A 25,494-nucleotide genomic window follows, 5' to 3' on the forward strand; every position below is an offset into this window, starting at 1 on the left:
CCTCTTCATTAAATGAAAATTTCATTGATTTTGTACAATTATCAAGAAAAAAAGTCTGTTAGTGTTTCCACTTAGAGGATGTAGCTCCATGAGAGCACTTTTATAATATTTTCTTCTGATTTGAAAGTTAAATTGTAACTTTCAGCATATTATTTTGATTTTTAAAAATATTTTTTTGCAAACATTTTTGTTATTACTAGCTGATAATTTAATCATTCCTTTCTCAGACCTTTAAATAAAAAATGGCTTCGGACATTAGCTTGTTGTGATTTTGATATCATAAAACTATCTTTATATATATATATATATATATATATATATATATATATATATATATATATATATATATATATATATATATATAGTTCCTGATAAGCCTGTTGATGGCGAAACATGCTGTAGAAGTTAAAAGTTAGATAAGTGTTTCTTCTAATTTATATATATATATATATATATATATATATATATATATATATATATATATATATATATATATATATATACATACTTATATATATATATATAACATATATATATGGGCATTAACTTTTTCAAACTACCGCAATAAAATAAATTACTGCAACAGAAGACTAGTTAAGAAAAACTAATCTAGAAGTGTTTTTTTGTAAATATACATATTGTGTAATGTTTTGTTTTTTATTTTGTTTCAATTTTTTGTTCTTTAAATATTAAGTAAATAAATTAAATATTATACTTTTTATTATCATTTAATATAATTTCTTACTTTTCTCTAATATAATTTAATTTCTTTCTTTTCTCTGCTTTTGTATAAATGAATTAAAATGTTTTAATTTTTTTTTTTTAATTGTGTAAATATATTAAAATTTATTTGTTTTAATTTTTTTTTTAAATTGTGTAAATAAATAAAAATTAATTTCTTAAAATTGTGGCTTCGCAAATAATAGTAATTTTTTACTTTATTTTACTAAGTTTAAACAATAATTAAAAAATATTACCAACAAAAAATATTACTTATTGCAAAAAAAAGCAAAAAAAAAAAAAAAATTTATGTAAGGTTTCTAAGAACCATTTATCAAAAAATGTATACCATTGTACTTTCACCTGGCTTACAACAAAAAAGTTAAACATACACTTAATACACATTTTTGATATGGTGTTATGACATGTTTACAAGGAATTTAAATTACTTTTTTAATCAAAGTTTTTACTAAATCATAAGGAAATTTCTGAACAATTGAATAATTGATAAAATTTTGAATCCTATGATTAATTTCTATTTAGTTTAAGATAAAAAAGTTAATTTTATTTCATTACACATGGGGAAAATGATTTAAATTTTTAGGTGAAGCTGTGTGTGTATTGGTGTGTGTGTTTAAAGAAACACTCACAACACACACTTGCACATTTATTTCCATGGCAAAAAACCAAAACCTTTGATACTAGTTCACCATTTAACACAAATTAAAGTTGCACAATAAAACTTTGGGAAGACATCTAACATCAAAAATAGAATTATTCTAGTTACCATATTTAGTGAAACTTCTAAATTAGAATTGCTAAAAAAACCTATTCCATGCTTGGATTGCTAAAAAAAGGTTCATTACAGTACTGTGTTAATTACATTTTCTAGTATTTCAAAATATTTTAAGCAATGCTTTTCCGCAACATTTAATTAAAAAAGTTCTTTTTTTAACTAAATATTTTTTCTTGATAAAAAGCTTTAAAATTAAATGTGGAAAGCAAAAATATTATTGGAAAAATAAAAATATTTAAAAACTAAAAATACCCAGTAATTGAGAAAGAGTCTATAAAATAAGAATGTTGTCAAAGAAAACTGAGTATTTTTTTGTATAAGAGAAAATATAACATTTGTTCATAAGATATAAATTAGCTATTTTAAAGTTTATTTATATCTAAACTATTTTAAATAAAATTTTACTTTGTAAATTTGTGTACTTTTACTTTTAATTGCTTTATTGGTTTTCAACTTGATTTTCTACTTAAAAAATATTTTGTTTTTATCATCTAATTTTTATTTTCTATAACTTGCTAATGTTTATTATCTATAGATACCTGCTAATATTTATCCTCTTCATGTTTCTCTTGATAATGGATGTCTAAGTATAGAATGTAAGTCATTATTTTATTTTCAACTACTCTTTTATTACGATTAGTATAGACTACTAACTACTCTTAGTATAGATGCGGTAGTGGTGTAGTGGTAAAGCGCTCGCTTCATAAGCGAGAGGTTCCGAGTTCGATCCCCACCACGTCCCTGGTAGTACCGCGCTCAACTTGTTTCTCCGCGCAGCGGCCTTGTTCGTCAAAGTTCGTGTTTCTGAGTTATAGAGTTGAGAGAGGGTTATAACCACTATTAAGTAACCTCCTCGTCTGTAGTGGCCTTCTCGGCCTTGAGGAAGTGAATAACAAAAAAAAAAAAAAAAAAAAAAAGTTAATTAATTATTAATTAGAATTATTTTTTTATTACTTTTCTGCATGTTTATCAAAAAATAAAGAAAAATTTCTTAAAGGTGTAATGTATTTATACCATGGCCTACTATAATGACAGGCTGTGTAAACATACAGCTTTTATAAAAACTGAAAATTTAAAAAAAAGGCAAATCTTTTTTTATGGAGGCATTTGCTTTTCTTTTTTTGTTTTTAATAAATAATGAGTTATATATATATAATTATAGTTATAAAATAAGGTTGTTATAATTATAATGGTAAAATATGGAGTTATATTTATAATATATAATTATAGTATACAATATATAATTATAAATTAAAAATTTATAATTAAATTTAAAATGTCATAAATAAAATCACTAAAATAAATTTATTTTAAATGCAACCCACAATTCATTAGATATAAAATGTATCTTCAACAGGATGATCTTCTTTACTGACATAGCCATCAATGTAAACTTAAGACATTTTAATTTATTTAGACAAATTGCTTTCATTAACCAGAACATTATGAAACACATTAAACAAAATACCATCTTGTATTACATACATACATTAGTCACAAAAATGGTTTGATCTAAATCATTAGCAGTGATACCAGTATTCAAACAAAGTTTAGTTTTTTTATTGTCAACTTTTTTGTAATATTTGCTGAGCATTTATAAAATAGGAACCACCTGATCCTTCAAAAGTAACAGTCTTCCAAATGCTTTTCCAATAGGGTCACTAGTAAAATGTGGCAGACTTACTTATGACTTGCAGTTAGTAAATGTTTTACAAGTTCAACCATTTCATGACATGGATGAAAAAAAGCACAAGAAGTATCTTATATTAAATTTTTTTATTTTGTGACTTAGTGAATTTTAAAAATTCATCCATCTATAAAAACTGCGTTGTCAACATTTTTTACAGATGGATTAGTTTTTAAAGCAGTTACAGACTCATCACAAAATACCCAAAACAAGTTGACACATTTTGGCATTTAATTGGTTTAGGAAAAAAAGCAGTTTCAATAAGTTGAGACAATTTTACAATAGTAACTCATTATGAAGTTAAGTGGCATTTAATAGCACAAGTATTGTGTAATAATATTTGTAATAATATCAATGAACAAATATGTATAATATTTGTTCATTGATATTAAGAAAAGCTTTTGTCATCTAAAAAAAAAACATCTTACTAAGATAAAATTCACATCCAATAAACAAAGAATAATGTTAAAGAGCAAGGAAAGGTTGACAAAAGACTTGAAAACTTAATGGTTTTAAGTCTTTTGTCAAGGTTTTAATTTCAATGGTTTGAAATTCTCTTAGTGTGAAAGAATTTCAAACCACTGAAGTGCAGGGAAAAAACTATATAAAATATAGATAAATAACTATATGAAAATAACTATATAAAAACTCTTCAGAGCATGAAGAGACAGTTACAGTTGAAGGATGCAACATTGTTGAAGTCAAGTCATGTAAGAAACATTTTTGGTTGTTGTAACTTTTGCACTTTTAAGCCATTATAGTTTTTGCAGAAATATTTAAGATATGCAGCCTTAATGTATATTATATACAAAGTCTTTGTATAAGGAATTTTTATACATGAAGTCATTGTGTAAGGGACTTTATATGTGAGGTGTTTGTGTAAGGAAATTTATGTAGAGCTTTTGTGTAAGGGATTTCTTTTGGAATCAAAGGATAGTAGCCATTAACAGTGGGATTAGAAAATAAATTAAATTAAAATAAATTTATCTTATATAGTGCAAGGTAAGTCTTACAAATTTTGAAAAAGATGAATTACCAAACATATTAACATAAACTGAAACAATTTGGAAGTTTGATAAATTAAAACAATTTGTATTTATTTTTTTGTGCCACTAAATTTGGAAAAGCCTAAATACCATGTTGCACCAGAAGCATTAAATCAGCACTGGAAATAATTATTTTAAGGTTGCTGATCAATACTGATCGGCTGAAATAAATTGAAAAAAAATCAATATTTAAAATTAATCTTTTAGTAAAACATTTATTTTTATATTTTGCTTTTAATTTGCAATAAACCTTTTCACCTCTCTGTATAGCCTTTTTAGCATATTATTTTGAATCACCCAAGTCAATATTTTTTGAACAAAAATCATATTTCCACCTATTAGATGTTTTTAATTATAACTTTCTTTCATTAAATTTTACTTTTAACCCTAAATCTGATCAGTATCCCAAGAATACAGCGGGTTCTACAGAAACTGATTTTTTATTAAATAAAAAATTGTCGTTCCTGCCACCAATTTATGATATTGATCATTTTATACTTTCTATTTAATTTTATTACTTAAAACACATTGTTTTGGCATTTAATGATCTCAAAGTTTTGAGATCTTAATAATATTTCAAGCAAAAATTGTTTAAACTGCTCAAACTGTTTCTATGTTCTCAAGTTTTACCCACTAATGAAAAGTCTGCGTTATTGTTTATTTAGACTTGAAAGAATAATATTTCTAGTTATTATTTCAAATTCATTTAATTCAAAAAAATTTGATTTATCTATTAAAATTTTATTTATAATTTAATCAACTTTTGAAGAAAAGTGAGAAAACATCAGTTTTCCTGAAAATTTCAGCATAAAGCTAAAATTTCCACCTTTTGTGGTTTATAAGATATTGTCATTTGAAATTTCTGTTTTTTCCAAAAATAAAAACTTCAGTAGGAAAAACATGTTTTGTTCATACTTTGAAGCTCTATAATTTAAAAACAAAATTTCAGAAAACCTTCTCTTTTTTTTTTTATGCAACTCTAGACTATAATAAAACATTGACATTGAATTTTCGAATTTCACGTTTCATACATAATGGCAACCTTAAAATTTGTTAGCAAATATAAAAATTTGATTTTTGATAGGTCAATAAACAAAATCAGAAATTTAAAAAGTGAAAAGACATATTTTTATTAGTTTCTATAAAAGATAGGCTTCCAAATTTCCATATTTGTAAATAACAAAAAGATGCAATATTGCTAAACTGTTGCTCCTATGGAAACTTTTGTACTGCATCTCAAAATTCAGCAAAATCTAGTAATAAAATACGATTACTTGGTAATTTCATTTTCAGATGCTGCAAATAAGTTGCTTGATTTTTGGCTATATAGTGATGGTCTCTAAATTGTTCTATTTGTTGACAAGTTTTTTTAATAAAGTTATCCACTGGATAAGTTACTGGAACTATATAATGTTTTTTGTTGACTTTTTGCAACTGATTAAACGTGATTTTTTCCATGCTGTGTTTATCTAACAAAGTAGTAATATTCTCTTTGTGTGTGTTGGTATCTGCACAGTTATCTTAACTGTGCAGCATGCAGTCTAAATTTGTTAAGTCACTAACAAATGGTGTCTAGAGGTCTTTATTGTCTGAAATATCTGGTATTTCTAGTGCTAAAGATTTTGCATTCTGGTGGTTCTCACATAGTATGTGTTTGTAAGTATGATACTGAATGGAGACCTAAAGTACTTAGAATAGGAATACACCACTTTGGTCTAAGTTCACAAAACATAGATAACCCAATCTTGACATAATAGAAATTTTAATGAACTCTAAATAAAGTTTTTTTATATTAACTAATAGAAGACTTTTTTGAAATTGTTGTCTTAACCATCAACTTGGATTGAGACATACTGTTTCATTTACATTGCAAGTGCACAACTTCTTGATCCTGTTTTTTAATTCTTCAAAACATTTACATTTCTTGATTTTGGTAAACTTTACTTAATTTATGACTTATTTCTAGTACTAATTATGAAATACTTTTACATATATACATAATTTGTATTACAATATATAATACAAGCTAAAGTACTTTTTATTGTTTTTAATGCATTTTGTGCAAACTTTATTGCTCTGATTTTGTAATTTACCCATGAGTACCCCCTTTTTTTTACTGAAATCATTCTAATAAAGTCAAAATAAAAATTTAAATCAGTAGAAGTTTTTTTTTCTTTTTTAATCAGTGTTGACCCTAGTTTATGGTTTGAAGTGAAGGCACAATTTCTTAAGTTTTATCTGGAGCCATTGGTGGAGTCTAATTTTTTATTGAATTGTATCTTATCAGAAAATTTTTTAGGAATTGCTTTTCTCATTGATATAAATCCACCCACTAAGTTTCATCATAATCTGAGGTGGTTTAAATTTTGGTCCATTTGGCATGGAATGACTCTTATTCAATATAAATTTTGTCCTTCTTTTATACTGAAAAGTGATTGTTATGGTGTTAAAACTTTGTTTATTTTTGTTTTGACTTTATGTTTTTGAAGCAGTTAAATCTTTTATAATTAAGTTTGTCTAATAATTCTTATTAATCAAATTTGCTTGGCCAAAATTAATATTGGGTGATCAAAACATAATTTTTTCTGAGGTAGGCAAGTCATTGATTGTTGATCATGATTATTTCCAGCGCTTTTAAACTAAAATTTAAGAGCTATGACCTCATGAGAATAGAATATAAAGAGTTCTCGGCATTGACACAACAAATACAATAAGAGTAAATATGATCAGTAATTTAAATCTATGTCAGCCTATTCAACAAATAATGGGTTGAGCAAGACAAGGGAGTATTTTAAGTTGGAGTTAACTTCTAGCCTTCGCTAAAAAAGTCATGAATCAGCAGGACATGATTCTGCTTAGAGAACAATTAAATAAAACTTTTTTAAATAAAATACAGTATATAGCTTATATATATCACTGAAATTAAAAGAAAAATTTTTTTTTAGGGTGTGACAATCATATATCAACATACAGTGAAAGTTGGTTGTTTCAAAATCATTATAATAAATCACTAGAGCCTTTTCTTATCAGGTAGATATATATATATATATATATATATATATATATATATATATATATATATATATATATATATATATATATATATATATATATATATATATATATATATATATACATACTTATATTACCTTAAATATGCTTAAATAAAAATGCTTGTGTATAAACCTATTAATTAAAAATATTTGTTTTATTTGAGTTTATAATATTTGATGTTTTATTGATATACTGTGATCAGCATCATTAGGTATAATATATAAAAATTGTTATAATAAAACAAACATTTAAAAAGTTAACAAGAAAAAAAGCATAACAAAATGCAAAAATAGATTTTTAAATGTTGATGTCAAATAATCTAATATAAAATGGCCCCTTAGCTATTGTTATCACCATCATCCCTATTAAGAACTTTTATGGGACTTGACAACTCTGGTTGAACTTTAATTATGTTTATTTCAAGTGATTCTCAAATTTTCCAAACAAGATATTCTGGAGCAATAGATATGGTTTTGGGATCAAACTATTCTTGGCATAATTTGAAGTTTTCAGTGGCACCCAAACTGGCCCATTTTCCTTTTATACTATTTTTTTGATTTTCAATACATCTTGATGTAATTTTCTTTTTAGTCTCAACACTTTGTATGTAAAAGTTTTGTCTTATTATGTGAATTATTAATTAAACAATGTTTTACTATTAAAAAAATTAAAAATGAATTCAGATACTAAGATATATCTCTTTAATAAAAACACAGATTTCGAATTACTATACCACAAGGATGCATCTTTTGAATTAAGAACAAATTAAATGAAAAACAAATTAAAAATAGCTGAGTTATTAATCATGACAACAAAACCCACACATACAACCAAATTTCAAAAACAGTTGTCTAAATTAAGAAAAGAACATTAGACACAGCTACATATTTTAAAATCCATCAGATTGTGCGCCACCCAGAATATATGGAATAATTCAAGCACACAAACCCAAAAGAATTACCCAATTCAACCTGTTGTACCATTAATCAACACACCACCATATGGAACATCCGAATACCTTGTTAATATTATTCAGAGCGGCCAGTACAGATTCTACTGAATATTCCAAATCAGGCCAAGATACATTTGACTGATTGCATCCTAAAATCATATTTATTACTCCAGAATATCATGTTCAAAAAATTTGAGAATCACTTGAAATAAACAGAACTAAAGTTCAACAAGAGTCGGGATAATTTTGATAACATAAGCTTGGTGACCATTTTTTATTAGATTACTTGGCATCCACATTTAAAAACCTGTTTTTCTTAAACCTTTTTTCTTTTTATTGTTATCTTTTCAATGATGTGTCTTTATTATATCAATTCTTTATTTAATATACCTGATGACGCTAATCACTATATACTGATGACACTAATCACTATATACTGATGACGCTAATCACTATATACTGATGATGCTAATCATTATATACTAATGACACTAATCACTATATACCTGATGACGCTGATCATTATATGTCAGCAAAATATTGAATAACTTTTATTAAAATAAGCAAATATATGTTTTTTCATTAAGTTTTTACATAGCCATATTTATTGAGTTATACATACATTTATAGTATAACAAAAAAGTGATTTTCAAAGATTTTATCATATATATATATATATATATATATATATATATATATATATATATATATATATATATATATATATATATATATATATATATATATATATATACTTATAGTATCACTTATGGGGACGGATTTAACAATAAAAGGATATGGGGACATTAGCAATATATGGGGTCTTTTTGAGTACACGTTAATTTTTTGTCCCCTACTATTTTATTACTTAGGCCATTATCACATTTGCTATGCCACTGGTTAATAAAATTAAAAATATATTTTTCAATTAATTTAAAAGGTTTTTTTAATTAACAAAAAAACACTGCTTTGCTTTAAATGAGCTTTGTATGTTTATTGGCAATTCTTGCACGTATTGTTGACCATAATAGAACAGCAAGATCTACACAACCAATCATTACAATACTCAAAGAACCGTCAGTTAATTTTGAAATTAAGAACAAATTTTTTATTCAAATAAAATATCATGGTGTGTATCCATTATAAAAATGTCAAAATTTACTGGTAAATTTACAGGTAAAGTTACCGGTAAATTTTACATTTGCAACACTTATCAAAATTTCACAATATTACTGCTGATTGTCTCCTTCGTTGTTTATCCGTGAATGACTGAAGTTAGGGTATTTCAAAATTTCACTAATTTTTATAAAAAATGAAGTCATTTTTCAATAATTAATAATTTGGTTTTTAAATATAATTAATTTAGTGGTTTTTAATAATATTAAGAATAAATTCAATCATCTATTTTAATAATTTGCTTATTTTTATTTACATTTTAATAGTATGCATTTTTTCATATTGTTGTTTTGCTAAAAAATTATTTCAGCAGGATGCAAATAAACATTATTATTTTTTTTATAGTTTTATATTTGCGACCTAATTACAAATATTATTTGAGAAAAAAAAATTTGTAAAATTTGAGTTTTTCATGCTTTTTTTATATTTTTTTTTAAATGACCGAAATTATATGGTGACAGAACTTAGGCGATTTTATGATATATATACATTTTTTGAAATTGAAGATGATGTTTTATCATAACAACGAAATGAAATTTTATAAAGTTCCATCATAGCAACAATAAAAGACAAGTAATTTATCATAACAACTAAATGAAATTTTATTTAATGCCAATTTTTTTCTTATTCTTCTGCATTTAGTGATATAAAATGCCGCTATTGGGGAAAAGAAATACAAACAAATGTTCCAGAGTCAATTCATTTTGAGAATGTAAGCACATTTTTTGTAATCTTTTATTGTGTGTGTAGCAAAAAATAAAAATAACTTTAAACATAAATACTAACCCTTTGTGTTTCATGATCTTGATTTTTTATGATCTTATTGTATCCTCTTTTTATCTGTTTCAATTTTGCATTAGATGCTTTACTTTTGTTTCACTTTATTATATGCTTCACTTATTCTAAGAATCTCTTTTATTCTGTCGCTATCTGAAAAAAAAATTTCAAAATTTCAAGCATGGACCAAAAAAGGTACTAAAAACTGGTAGAAGAAAATAGCAAAGAACGTATAATAAAGAAATTAAAAAACATAATTTTGATATAAAACTCTTGATAAATCCTTTTGTTTGAATTAAAATGGCATCAACCAAATTAAAATGGCATCAACCCAAGTAAAATTTCATTAACAAAGATAAATCATTTTGTAGCGAACTACTTTTTTTTAGAAGGTTGTTCCAGATTAACTGTTTATGGGCATATCCTATCCAGAGAATCAGGTAAAATACTTAAAATAAAAAAATGATATAATTTAAATGCCATCATGAAAATCAGGTAAGTTACTTGAAACACAGTTGAAAATATCTAACACAAAAAGAGAAAAGCTTAAATTTTGAAAAGGTTCCAAATTGTAAAAGTGAAAAAATGTTCAAAGGCAGCAACAAATATTTAGCAATTCTAATTTTGTTGTCAATGACAAGATCTTTACATCAAATTTACTTTTTCCTAAAAATGATTAAGTATAATTTGATAATTTCCTTGATAATTCCAGTTCAGACTAAAATTATTGGCAAGGTTATACTTAAGTTAGCATTGGCAACACACAAAAGACTTATAAATAAGTTATAAAATACCTATAAATAAGTTATAAAAAATATATAAAGTTAAATAAGTTCACTTATTTTTTTCTTTGTTTTATGCTTTTGTTTTGTATTAGCAAATTCTTTTAGTTTATAAATTTATTTATTTTATATAAATATCTTATGAAAAAAAATTAAAAAAAACAGTTTTCCCAATTTTTACTAGACATACAGTGGGTTGCTAAATTATTAGGGACACTTTACTTTTTAAGTAATTTTAAAGTTTAAATAATTTTTGCAAGCAAATAAATTGTTTTTAAATAATTTTTTTTTGTGTATTTTAATTACTACAAGGGTCAATCAAAAAGTTCATATAGTCAATTTTTTTTTTATAAAAAAGAACAATTAAATTAAGAGTGGATCATAAGTAGGTACCTTGCATCAAAATAATTTCATTTATTTCTGTTTCTGTATAAATCTGTTTTCAGTTTTTCCAGTTGTTGTTGCATATGATCATGTGAATGTGACCTTAAGTTCGTCTCCATGGCTTCTTGAACCTCTTCCTTTGTCTGAAAATCCAAATCCTTGCGATAAAATTCAAATGAAGAGAAAGCATGCCTGTCCAACAAGTTAGAGTCGGGCTATATGGAGGTTGAATGACAGAGGTGACTTTTTTCTCAGCAAGAAAGTCTCTGACTGCAGTAGACACATGTGGCCTGGCATTATCGTGCTGAAGGAGTATTGTGTTCCATGTTACTTTTTTTAAGCCTTTGTTGACAAAATTAGAATGCATATTTGATAGGAAAAGCATGTACACTTCAGAATTGACCGATTGTCCATTTGGAAATACCTCAACATAGGCCTTGCCATCAAATGAGCGCAAATCGCCATACTTTTTGCATCAAATTGTGATCTCTTAATACGTTTCGGAGCTTCTTCACCCTTTGAAATCCAAGTGCGATTACTGCGTTAGCGCCCGATTGATCTGTGGTAAATCCACTTCTCATCCACAACAATTAGACGTTGTTCAAGATACAATTCATCTTGTTAGATGGTCAGAAATTTATACGCAAGTTCAACCTGATTTTGTTGAATTGTTGGGGTGAGGCCATATGGGATCCATTGTGAACAAATTAATCTTTTCATTACTTTTTCGGTGATTATTAAATACACTGAACCAAAAGAAATGTTTACGACATCACAAATTTGCTCTATTGTTAAAAATTTGTCTTCATCAACCAGTTATTGAATGATCTCAATGTTGTCTATAGTTGTTGAGGTACTGGGTCGACCCAACCTCGATTCATCTAAAAACTGACTATAATCACTTATGTTTGATGTAAAATACTTTTGTTAGTACTTGTATACTGTTTGAATGGAAGTTGCATTCTTACCCCAGGCAGTCGTTATGAATTTGTGAGCATCAGATGGAGACTTGTCGTCGTAATCAGAAGTCTCCATCTGATGCTCACAACAAATCTCCATCTGATCTCAATTAACAATCTAATACTAACTTTGTCAACTTGCATCGTAACTTTAATTATTCAAATGATCTAAAATTAAAAATATTTATTTTATTAAGCATATATGTACATAAGTTAATGTTAAGAATATCTATAAAAAATTTTATTGACAAGAATATTAAAACACAAATTATATGAACTTTTTGATAATACTAATAATATAACTATAATTATTTTTAAACTTTATTCGTTTTTATAATTGTTTTTAAACTAAATTTGTTTCAAAGTCAGTATTGAGCTAAATTAAAAAAAAAATTGATGCAAATGTGCCTTTAGAACCAGACCGTGTCTCAAAAGTGGCAGAAAAAAGAACACTATTCCACGTTGTTACCGTAAAATTAGAGACACCAGTTTTAATAGCAGAAAAAAAAAGTGTAGCTCAACTAGCTACAATGATAATCAATGAAGAAATTAACGTCTCCAAAAGGATGATTCAGAGAAGGTTGGCTGAAGAGAATTTAATGGGTCGTCGTCCAACCAAAAAACCACCAAGAAAAAAAACAAAAAGAAAAGCGACTGGAATGGGCTAAAACACCAGGATATGAATATTAAAGACTGGAGTAGAGTAAATATAATTTATGATATTGTAAGAAACCAGCAAAATTTAAGTTTAACTATTAAAAATATCTTTGAAATGTTTTACAGGTCAGCTTCTCAGACAAATCAACATTTCAAATTTTGATGGACAAAAGCTCATTTGTTTGTCGAAGGCCCAGGAGAAAAACTCCACCATGCCGGCTTTTTGGAAAAGATTAAACATTCTGTGAGTTTAATTATGTGGTCTGTAATGAAGAGTATATGTTCATGCATGACACAGCACCGTGCCATAAAGCTTGAAGTGTTACAGCATTCCTAACTGAAAAAAAAGTGTGTGTTTTGTCACGGCCAGGGAATTCACCTGATATTAACTCCATAGAAAATCTATAAGAGTTCACAAAATTCGAAATTGCCAAAGAAATCATTGCTACCAAGCAGCAATTGATAGAAACCCTAATAAGAAAGTGGCATAGCAACCCCAGTCTCCAACAATGCAAAAGTCTGCATAGAAAGCATGCCTTGACACTTGAAAGCTGTTATTGTAGCTAAAAGTGGCATTACATAATATTAAGATTATTACCTTATTTGTATAACTTACCTTATTGTAAAACTTTTTATAAAAAAATAAATAGCTATGAATAAGTAATATTGTTGTTTTATATTCTAAATAATGCTTTCTAGCAATAAAAACAATAAAAAAATACCTACAAGATACATATTTATTCATATTTATACATATTTATACAGTTTATATTTTAAAATAACTTAAAAAGTAGAGTGTCCCTAATAATTTAACAACCCACTGTAGGTTACTTAAGGATGCAAAAAGTTCTATTAAAATTATTACATGCATCAGGTTGGTACAAACTGATTTTTGTGACATTAGTAAACTTTAATGGCTTCTGGTTTTATTATTCATGTTTGCTTACTTTCATTGGTTGTTTTAGGTGAATAATGTTTATTTTTTCTCATTTTCATTAAACTTGGGTAGCTGGTTATTACTATTAGTTTAGCTAAAAAGTAGTCTTTCTAAAAAAATTTTAAAATAGCAATTTTTAAAAAAATTCACAGAAAGTTTTAGAAACTTTAAAAAGTTTCAATGATTTCAGTTTATAAAGGAAGTAAAATGGCCAGTCAAATCAATTTAAATTTTGGTATTACAACCTCTTTATGTTAAGTAAATTGGATAACAACAAAATCATTATGTATGGCATTGCCTTCTTTATCATGTTGCCACTCAGCATCCAAACCAAATTTAATATAAGTGATTGGATAGGTCAGGGTTTGATGATTGAGGCTACAGCAATTTTTTGATGGTGACTAGACATTGTAAAATCAACCCAGGTCCAGCAGTCAAATTAATTTGGATTTAGAGCATCTAACCAGTTAATTTAAAGCAATCTTAAATTATCTTTGTTTTGCGTAACCTGAGAACTTGGGTGCATTTTCGGTATTAAGAATTCAACTTGGACAAAAAGGAAAGACCTTTAATCCTAAGTGTTTGGATTCATGAACTGAATGCAAGACTGCTAGCAGACATCTGCTCTAATTTCTTTTTTTTTGCAATTGGCTTCAACTAACTTGACTATGTCATTCCTTGAGATGAGAAGTGGGTACTCTAGGTAAATCACACCAAAAAAAGCTAGATCTACAACAACTGCCAAGACTTGCTCTAATAGTCAACCTACACTGCAAAAGTATGTTACATTTGGTTTTGTGTGTTGTCCTTAGCATTGTGCACTTAAAACTGCTTGCACTGAACACTACAATTATGGCAGTAACCTACTGTGTCATCTCAACAAGCATCAAGCAGTGCTCTTGAAAAAATACCTGTGCCACAACAAACATACTTCCTTTATGACAAAACCTGTCCTTATATTGCAAAATCTATACATCAAAAGTTATTTTGAGCCACACACACACACACATACACACTTGTATGTTTGGCAGGCAAAAGCAGTTTTAATTTTAAAATAAATGATTTTAAATCAGGAAGAGCCATTATTAGAATGATTCTATATGAATAGTCATTACTAAAATAGTAATATATGAGGAAGTATGTAACAAAATAAACAAATGTATTTTCAACAAATTAAGAAAAGTTTAAAATTAACAAAACATAGTTGTCAGTTTTTTCCCTTTATAGTGTATAAATATGTCATATGATAAAACTATGATATAAAAAGTAACAAAGTTATATATAGAGGAAAAAAATATATGGAAACAACATAATACGCATCTAACGTTATTTGAGCTTGGCTCAGGTGTGTTTCTTCATTTACCTTAATCACCAAACTTGGTGCCAATAGATGATTTATTGTTCTAATTATAAAGGAACAGCTTAATAATTAGAACAATCAATGTTAAAAAAAAAATTAGAGTAAAAAGTTCTGTCAACAGAATTTGTTCTTTGCTTAAGCATTGACAAGTGAGTATAGACAATAATAGCCCATATATTGTTGCAGATTGTTTTTGGAGTCAAAAATAAATAATAAATAATTTTAGTCAACCAAATAATTGTTACTTGAAAGATTTTATTTACCAATTGTCTTCTTACTGAAAACTAGATCTAAAGTTTTTCTATTAATCTTTGTATCCCTTCTCATATTTTTTCTTTTTCTTCTCTTTCTTTTTCTTTTCTTTTTCTCTCTTCTTTATGCATCATCTTCTAAATACTTTTCCAACATTTTATTATTCTATGTTAGAACATTAAAATGTTTTTATGTTTTACACTTTTTTTTATCAACTATTTTTTCTGTAAGTATAATATATTAGTATAACATTATTTAGGTATGTAAAGAAAAAGAAGATCTACTAAAACTTTTGGAAAATGTTGTAAGAAAATATATTAATTATTTGTTTATGACATTATCTATGAAATCTTTAACTTTTTTAAATGACCAAAGTTTTATTTGATTTACAAATTGTATTATATTTTGTAAAAGTGATAAATTTAATTATACTACCTGTTAGCATATATAACATGGACCATGGTAGATTTGCTCCACAAAGATAATATGGACCATGGTAGATAAAATGGGCCATCAGTGTCATCAAGTATAATATTATCATCATATTTATTCCACATCTACCACGGCCACACCTACCTTACTTATTCTTTGCCTATTAATTTTAATAGGTTTAAGTAAGTGGTAGAACATTAATCTCATTTATTTTCATTTTTTACTTACTGTTTTCTTTCCTTAAAAGTATTAAATGCAAACTAATTGGTTGCATGAACTCTTAACTAAGTCTTCCTATTATAGACAACAAATGTATCTTCATGCTGTTAAAATTTTTTAATTTTTTGAATTATAACTCTTCCATTTACTAATAACCATTTCCATCATACCTCCATCCCCTCCATCTATTAGGCTGGTGCAGATGTATTTATAATACATTCCTTCCAGTTTAGGATGCTGAATGCTGGGTCTTCTCAACTCAATGTATGGGTTTTGCTTGTGTCTCAGTTTTCCTCATTGAGAGATAATAGAATGAGTTACCGATGACTAGGTAACTCATTCTATTATCTCAGTTTTATGGTTCTGAGGTCAGCTGGTAGTCAGGTTTCCTGAACTTTGTGGTAGCTCTCAGAGAGGCTTATACCATCAACAGCTATAAAATATCAGAGTACTAACAGTGCCTTGTTACGCATGGATGGTGTTCCTGTTCGTACTTTTGGTTCAAACTCAAATTAGTCTCTTTGTGAGACTAGTTCGAGTTAGGCTGTCTCATCTTGTGACCTTAGTGTTGATGGTTATCTTTCTATTAATTTGTAAAGACTTTAATAGTCACATACTCGGCCTCTCCATCTTAAGACTGCACTCTTTTCAATGTTATTTCTGATCATATTGACCATGCTCTCTCTCTTTATCCTTTTGCCAATATTGTTGTTGTTGGTGACTTTTATGCTCATCACACTGAATGGCTCAGTTCTAGTGTCAGTGCCTCTGCAGGCGTTAAGGCCCACAATTTTTGCCTTTCTCAATCCCTAACTCAAATAGTCAACTTTCCAACTTGCTTTCCAGACAACCCAAATCATTTACCTTCTCTACTCGACTTATGTCTTGTTTCTGATCCTAGTAAGTGCTCAGTTTCTCCACATTTACCTTTAGGTGCTTTTGATCACGGTTTGATCTCTCTAAAACTATTATCTCATTCTTCTTCATCATCAGAATCTCTCTATCATTGTACCTCTTAAAACTACCTTAAAGCTGACTGGGACTCTTTCCATGATTTTCTTCATGATGGCCCATTATTTTGTCGTCCTGATGACAAATGTGCTTCTTACATAACTTCTTGGAATCAGACTAGCATGGAATATATTTATTCCCTCTCGACAATTCCAAGTCAAGCCGCACTTTTCTCCATGTTTTCCTCACATTCTGCTGCTGCAATTTCCAATCAAAACTATTACTCCCATATCTATCAGCAAAACAATTAACCAAAAAAAAAGACGTCTGTTTACTATTGCTAGAAACCATTGTAAAAAGGTTTTGTCTAACGCCAAAGTCCGCTATCAGATCTTGAAATCTTGAAATTTCTTCTCGAAAATTAAGCTCTCATGACTTCTGGAGAATCTTTAACAATATCAATAATAAAGGCAAATCTGTTATTCCAACTCTTTTATAGTTTATATTTTGTCACATTGCTTGAAGACAAAGCTGAATTGTTTGCTAAGAACTTTTCATCAAAATCATCTCTTGATTCTACTAGTTGCGTTCTACCTGATATAGCCAACAAACAGGTTGATCCATTGCTTAACATTAGTATCACTCCAGCTTCTGTATCTAAAGTGATTTTCTGCTTAGTCTCTTCTACAGCTTGTGGTCCGGGCAACATACCTGTTAAAGTCTTGCAGAAGTGTTCTCTCGAGCTGTTATCTATACTTTCAAAACTATTCAACAAGCACTTTTCAGAGTCTTGTTTTCCAGCCTGCTGGAAAACGACATCTGATATCCCTATTTTCAAAAACTTTAGAGAGCAATCTGACTTATCTAACTACTGTCCGTTTAGTCTTCTTCCTATCATTAGCAAGATTTTTGAATCTTTAATTAACAAACACTTAATCTCTTGAATATAATAACTTACTTTCCGACCACCAATATGGATTTCAATCTTCTTGGTCTACAGCTGATTTGCTAACAGTAATAACTGATCATATATCATATTTGGCTTGCAAAATTTAAAAGTATTATTTTTGAAGATATTGATGACTACTTGATAAAGAACAACAACAAAATACAGGTACGTGCCAATCTTTAAACTTCGGTTCCTTGTCTTTGAATCCTGCTTAGGTCAAACCTGTTTTTACACACAATCGACTATATGTTGCAATTTTAAAAGCAAGATCAATGTCAGAAGTGAGGTTATCTTTTACATCTAAAATGGCATTGTTCGCTGATGATATTACCATTTATTATTGTCTTGATAAGAAGCCTATTTGCTTGGAGAGGGGAATTAAGCTTAAAATGGATCTAACTTCTGCTACAGCATAGGGCTCACAGTGGCTGTTGAACTTTAATTCAGATAAAATCCTTTTTTTATCAACTACTCGTTATCGCAATAATCTAGATCTTCCTATATCTATGAACGGTAATATACTCAATGAGTTATCTACATATCATCTTCTAGGATTAAGTGTTACTTCTGAACTTTCTTGGAAACCATATATCAAATTGATTTCAAAATTAATATCTGGCATCTTTTACTCGTGTTTGCCTTACTCGTGTTTCTTACTTCAGATTCTATTCATTATCTCTATAATTCTCAAATCCATCCTTGTATGGAATACTGTTGCCATATCTGGAGCGGATCTTCCAATGATGCTCTTTCTCTTATAGACAAGATACTAAAACACATTGCTAGCATAGTTGGACCTGCTCTTGCAGCCAACCAGCCAACCTCCAAACCTGCTTTCCTGATTCTTATATTTTGCAATCTTTGAAGTCATCTGTCAATCGTTATCTTGCTCTATAAACTTCATCTTTTCTTTTCCAGTAACTTTTAAATCTAATAGTCGTTGCTTGCAGCCTTGTTGCAAAGATGTTGAAAAAAAAAACTAAAATTAATTAAAAATTATTATTAAAATACATTAAAATACATTTACATATACTAACAATAAAAAATAAATTAAAGTATACTAACAATACTGTAGTATTACTAATATATGTTTTGTTTTCAAAAAAATATAGGGAAGGGGGAAGGTTAAGATACTTTAATTTTTTCTCCCTTTTTTTTGTCCAGAACGTAGTACTTAACTAGCCTAAAGAACAAATATGTTGGAGGTGCAAAATTAAATAGTTTTCAACAAATGCCAGTAAACTAAAAGTAACTGTTGTCCAGTCCACCTAAAAATTTTAAGTATATTGTTGTTTGCAAAGAAACACAACATAAATAATTTTTTATTTTTTTAGTATAGGTTGGTTTGGTGCTTAACCATCCATATCGCTTTAACTAGTCATTAAATAAATATTGACATTTTGTTCAGAAAAATGTTTTGAAAACATTTCAATCTCATTTGTTTACAAAATTGGAATTTTTAAAGTTCTAAAATTATTTAAAAAAATTATTTTAAAATATTTAATAAAATTTTAAAAATATTTATTTTTATTAAAACTTTGATCGAATATTAGATAGACAATGCAAAAGCAGAATTTACTAATATTTTAAAATGCTCTTTTTGAAAACTACAAGGGACATAATTTAATTTATTTTAATGACCAATTTTTTTAAGTTTTAATTTTTATTTTATTTTTTTTCATTAGATCTTAGGTAGTGTACATTAAACTTTTTTTTTGGGGGAGGGGAGGAATTTTATTTTAATTCAATAAAAAAAAATCAATTATAATCTTGAATAAGATTTTAAAAAGAATTTGATAAATGAGTTATTAATTGAGAATATGAAGTCCTGATAATGCTATTTTTAAATTCCTCAAAAAAATTCAAAAATTCTTGGATGTTTTATATTTTAGGAATACTTTTTGAACCATTATTAAAACATATGTCAAAAGTCTTCAAACAATCACTAAAATTCCAGATCATTATTACTTAATTCTTAATACATTAATACATAATTACAACTGACAGAACAACTGATGTATAATTTTAATAAAATTTTTTGCAGTTTTTATTTATTTAATATGGATTGCAAATGTTGAAAAAATAATGATAGAAGTGTTTTTCTGATTTGATTAAAAGCAACAAACACACATACCAGGTGAATGAAGTTCATTGTTTAGTTAAACTAAAAAAGTGATTAAAAATAATTTAATCATATTATAGATAAAGCAAAAGAGTTAAATGGTGTTGCTGGAGATAAACCTTTTTTAGCTTCATGAATACTCAATTTGTCTTCTATAGCAAATTGTTTTTCAAAACCAATGGTTCAATAACCTTGCTCTTAAACCACAAATATGTGGTTTAAGAAAAAGGTTTTAAAGCATTGCAACAGAATGCTCAGTTATTTTTGAAATCTCTCTATATAACTCAATGAAGTCTTGACTAAAATTAATAGCACATTCTGCACTGTGATGTAGAACAAGAAGATCAGTGACAAATTGTTAATATCATTTATAATTTGGAAATAAGTCCTAGTTTGATAAACTGGTTTTCAACCCTTCTATCTCATGCATTATCTTTTTTAACAAATCAAAGAAAAACTAATTATGTAATTAGTTTACAGATAAACATTAATCAGCTAGGCATATAGCCACAAATCTTTCATTTAAATACCAACGGTGTTTTTTGTGTTTTTAAAGTGTCTTTGGCACATATTTCATGAATCAGCTTTTCTTATTGCACAGATACTATACTCACAAACTACTAATTTGTGTCTGAAGAAGATTTAATGTTAATAAGAAACTCCCTGTGACATAAATCTAGCATGGTATGTGAAGCCATTTTAAATCTAGCATGGTATGTGAAGCCATTGGAAATATTAACTTAATCTTATCTTAACTTGATATTAATTGTTTTTGCCTTCAAATACTTTCCTTAGAAATTGAATAACTGTCAATGCTTTACCAACTGTTATTTATAACAGAAGTTTTGAACTCAGTGCAGCCAAACCTATTCCAAATCGTAATTCAGTTGGAGCTAAGTTTTCTCAATACTTTTTTAAAATAAAATTAAGAACAGTATTAGACTTTTTAAATTTTCTCAAAGGCTGGAGATAATGTCTATATTATTATCTCCATTATGGTAAGTATCTAAACATTTTATTGTCTCCTCAAATTTTTCACTAACCAACATTTGTTTGTTTCTTAATGGATCATTTTTTAAAAAGGAGGATACATTTAAAAACAACATTTTTGCCTGAATAGTTTTGTGTTTGTCAAAATTCTTTCCTTTTTATATCAAAAATCTTTTTTGTAACAACAATCTTGTTTCTAAATGGCAAATTAAAAGTAAATGAATTCATTAAAGATATTATAACTAAAAAGATTTATACATTGATATTTTCTTAATAGAAGTTTATTACTATGTTTTTATATTATATTAAATTTATTTTTATATTATTAAGTCAATTTAAATTTAGACTGAATTGTAAATTTACAAACATTTTACTATGATATAGTAAACATCTGATATGTTAGTCAGTATTTTCTTCACCTGATAAAGGACACATGGTAATTTTTTTTTTCCATGAGACAACCTCCAATTTTAATACATTAAGCGATGAAAAAATAGACATTAAGCTAAATTAATTGTAGAAATGTTTGGAATACGTAGCATAATCTTTGTGAAAAAGTTTACTTAATAAGCAATTGTGTTATGGGTTATATATTATGTGTTATATATTTATTTTCAATTCTTTTTCCAACATGAAAAATTTCACAATGACATTTTTTTTTGCAATACAAGTAAAAGTTCATATATGTATATATTTATATACATATACATAAATACTTACGTAATCATTGTTTATTTTGATTGTTAGGCAATATATGGCTTTGCGATTGTGAAAAACACTCCAACGACACTTGAGGTAATAAATGGCAGATTAATTTCTAATAATTTTTTATTACGACACATGAGGTAACCAATAGCAGAATTTCAATATAATTTTAATTTCTAATAATTTTTTATTTTTCTTGTTAAACACTCTTTTTTTTTTTAAGGATTTTATTTAGATGAAATAGTTTTTTTTTAATACTGGTAATTATTTATATATTCTGTTTATATTTATTAGTCTGTTAGAACTATTAGTAATCTTATTGGGTATCCACGTAAGACTTTTTATGGTGATGTATGGCTAACAACAAACAGATCAGAAGAAGATATGGATCATGCTGACTTAGCATATTCAAATGTTGCTCTTCCTTGTCATACTGATGGAACGTATTTTTTAGATTCACCTGGGTAAGATCATTATTTTTGATCTGTCATCACAACAATCGTCTCACGTTATTATAACAAATTAAATGTTGTAATAAAGAGTTTTTTTTTAATAATAACAAATTTTATTACAGTAGATTTTAAAAAATCAACTACTTGTTTTCCAAAACATTTTTCAAAAAAATTTTTTAAAAACATTAATTGTTAAAAACAAATTAAGTGCCAAAAATTAATTAGAGACAAATAATTTTTAATACTGTTCAAAAATAAGGTACAAGTTTTTAAAATTCAAAGTATCAAGGAAAAACCGTAAAAACATATAAAATAGCTGTTTGCATCCAGTCAAAATTTTTGATGTATATGCAGCTGTTAGATAATTAATGTTGATATGTAAAAAATTGGCTAATATAGTTAAAGTTGTTCAAGTACCAAGTTGGATTTTCATTGGTCAAAACAGGCTTAACCATGTTATGATTGGTTAAAACTAATTAAGTTAAAAATATCAATTAAAGTAACTAAACTAATTAAAAAAAAAGGCCTTTGTTAAGATCAACAATATAAGATATCAAAGTTTATGACACCTGCCCGCACAACTTAACTAAGTTTCCTTTTTTTTTAAAACTCCCAGCGAAATGGCAGCAAGTAACTATTTAAGTTTGAAGTTAAGAAGGAGTTAGTAGTAAAGAGTTAATAAGAAAACTGTAAATTGTATGGAGTCAGAAAAACATGATGAGAGTGATTTCTAAAAATTAATTTTTTAATGAATTAAGGGCATGAAGATATGGGAAAGATTGAGTTTCAGTTGATGGAGATAATAGGTTACTCAAGCAGAGAATATAGTAGTATTTGTAAAAAAGTTGATGACCTTACAATAATGGGAGAAAGTCTAAAACTTGGTAGTTAGAGCAGAAGTACATTTTGATGTGTTTCTCCATCTTTTATAAATTAGAAAAGGGCATTATTAGATGTTTAAGTTTAAATATGACAGCAGTCTTCCATACAAGGACAGGTAAGAATTTAAATTTTTAAACAAGAACTTTTAGATTGTGACAATCTTATCTAGTTGATACAAAAATGATGGTATGCTTTTGTATATTGAAAATATTTTTAATACTAGATTGATTTCTATTATTTTTAATACTTAATTGATTACCAATTTTATACCACAATTTTTATATTTTATTGTTTAATTAATTACTGCTGTTTCAATAAAAGTTTAGGTTATTTTAATATTTATTATTATTATTGTTATTATTATTATAAAACAATTAGGCTCTCAGAAGATTCATTAACCACAAGTGGTTACTGATTCATCTGAGAGCATGAAACAACAATTGGTTCGCAAATGGTTTTGTTCTTATTTTTGCAGTTATTAACTTTTTATTATAGCCTACAGATGTTTCATTGCCATGAACATACAGGAACTGGTGGGGAGACAGTACTTGTAGATGGTATAGGTGCTGCTGAAAAGTTAAAGCTTACTAATCCCAATGCTGTGGAGTATTTAGCCAAGACATGGATTCCTGCCACATATTATGTATCTTCATTACTTTAATCTTTGGTTTAACTTTTTATAATTAACATTTCATTTATTAAATTTATTATTTAAATTCAGTTATTCGTTTAGGAAAAAGATCGTTGTTCAAAAGCTTTAGGGCCTATTATAAAGTTAAACCCATACACAAAAGAAATTTATCAAGTCAGGTTAATTTATTTTTGAATTGATGTTTAAAGCAGTTCAAGTCTCTATGCATATATATATGTAAATATATATGCATAGAGTATATACATATAAGTGTATATATGTATATATATGTGTATATATATATAAAAGAACAGAGCAATTATAAATTAGTAGAAAATCACTTAAAAATTTTTCTTATTTTACACTGTGTTTCATCAATAAAGACTCATCAAAAAAAATTTTCTGATTTATATATATATATATATATATATATATATATATATATATATATATATATATATATATATATATATATATATATATATATTTCTGATGAATCTTTGTTGATGAAACACAGTGTTAAATGGAAAAAATTTTTGTTAAGTGATTTTCTACTACTAATATATATATATATATATATATATATATATATATATATATATATATATATATATATATATATATATATATATATATATATATATATATATACATATATATATATATATATATATACATATATATATATATATATATATATATATATATATATATATATATATATATATATATATATATAAATATATATATATATATATGCATATATATGAGTGTATAGCTGTACCTAAAAGTTCACTGATAAAAATAGTTTTATGAGCATTTCTTAAGTGTTTACTAGTTTTTATGTGGAAAAAAATTGTTACCTGAGATTTGAATATTTTTTGTAGTAGTAGTAGTAGTAGTAGTAATAGTAGTAGTAGTAGTAGTAGTAGTAGTAGTAGTAGTAGTAGTAGTAGTAGTAGTAGTAGTAGTAGTGTTCTATAGAGCATATAAGTATTAGTGCCTAATATATTTTTTCATTCATGCTCTTAACCAGTGTTTAGATTTTCGATTTGACCCTTGACATTGTCATATTTTGTTGGATTCATTATGATGGTTAGATTTAGGTGATTATAATGATTAGATTTAGGTTTAATATTTCACCATAATCACATAATTCGTATTACTAAAATAATTACATTTTTAGGGACCCCTAAAAACTAAATATTTTTAGGTTCAGGAATTTTCGCCCGAAATGGATAAAGATAACTTTTGTTATTTATAAATAAAAAAATTATAAACTGTTCAAACACTTTTAAAATCGTTTTATAGCAAATTGCTTTTACTTAAAATGAGACTGTAATAGTATTAGTTATATCATCTGGATATGGCTGTCATGATTATGTCATTTGTAAAATACAAACCTGTCATGGACAAAAACTAATGTATAATATAATTGAGATACTTTATAATATAATTGAGTTTATTAATTAGTTTAATATATTTTTGTGACAACATAAAAATTTTATAATTAAAGTAAAGTTAATTCATAAATATTTTTTCTGGATTCATCATAATTTTTACGGTTTTACTGGAGACATTCCCATTAAAATTAAAAACATTGTTCTGAACCACTTTTGAAA

At 26.7% G+C, this 25,494-nt stretch overlaps 1 protein-coding gene across 2 annotated transcripts in view; it reads left to right on the forward strand.

Moving 5' to 3' along the window:
- Window positions 1-25,494, forward strand: part of LOC136092355 (trimethyllysine dioxygenase, mitochondrial-like) — a 48,370-nt gene that overhangs the window by 19,888 nt on the left and 2,988 nt on the right. The window contains exons 4-11 of one of the 2 annotated variants that reach the window (XM_065820397.1): window positions 2,052-2,112; window positions 7,195-7,279; window positions 10,074-10,143; window positions 15,799-15,843; window positions 21,950-21,997; window positions 22,202-22,371; window positions 23,737-23,884; window positions 23,975-24,051. In XM_065820397.1, coding sequence (XP_065676469.1) covers window positions 2,052-2,112; window positions 7,195-7,279; window positions 10,074-10,143; window positions 15,799-15,843; window positions 21,950-21,997; window positions 22,202-22,371; window positions 23,737-23,884; window positions 23,975-24,051 — 704 coding nt within the window. The remainder of the gene's footprint in view (window positions 1-2,051; window positions 2,113-7,194; window positions 7,280-10,073; window positions 10,144-15,798; window positions 15,844-21,949; window positions 21,998-22,201; window positions 22,372-23,736; window positions 23,885-23,974; window positions 24,052-25,494) is intronic. The other variant, XM_065820398.1, reaches the window with a different exon arrangement.

The sequence above is a fragment of the Hydra vulgaris genome, chromosome 15 (assembly GCF_038396675.1).
Source record: "Hydra vulgaris chromosome 15, alternate assembly HydraT2T_AEP".
In the NCBI taxonomy this organism is placed as follows: Eukaryota; Metazoa; Cnidaria; class Hydrozoa; order Anthoathecata; family Hydridae; genus Hydra; species Hydra vulgaris.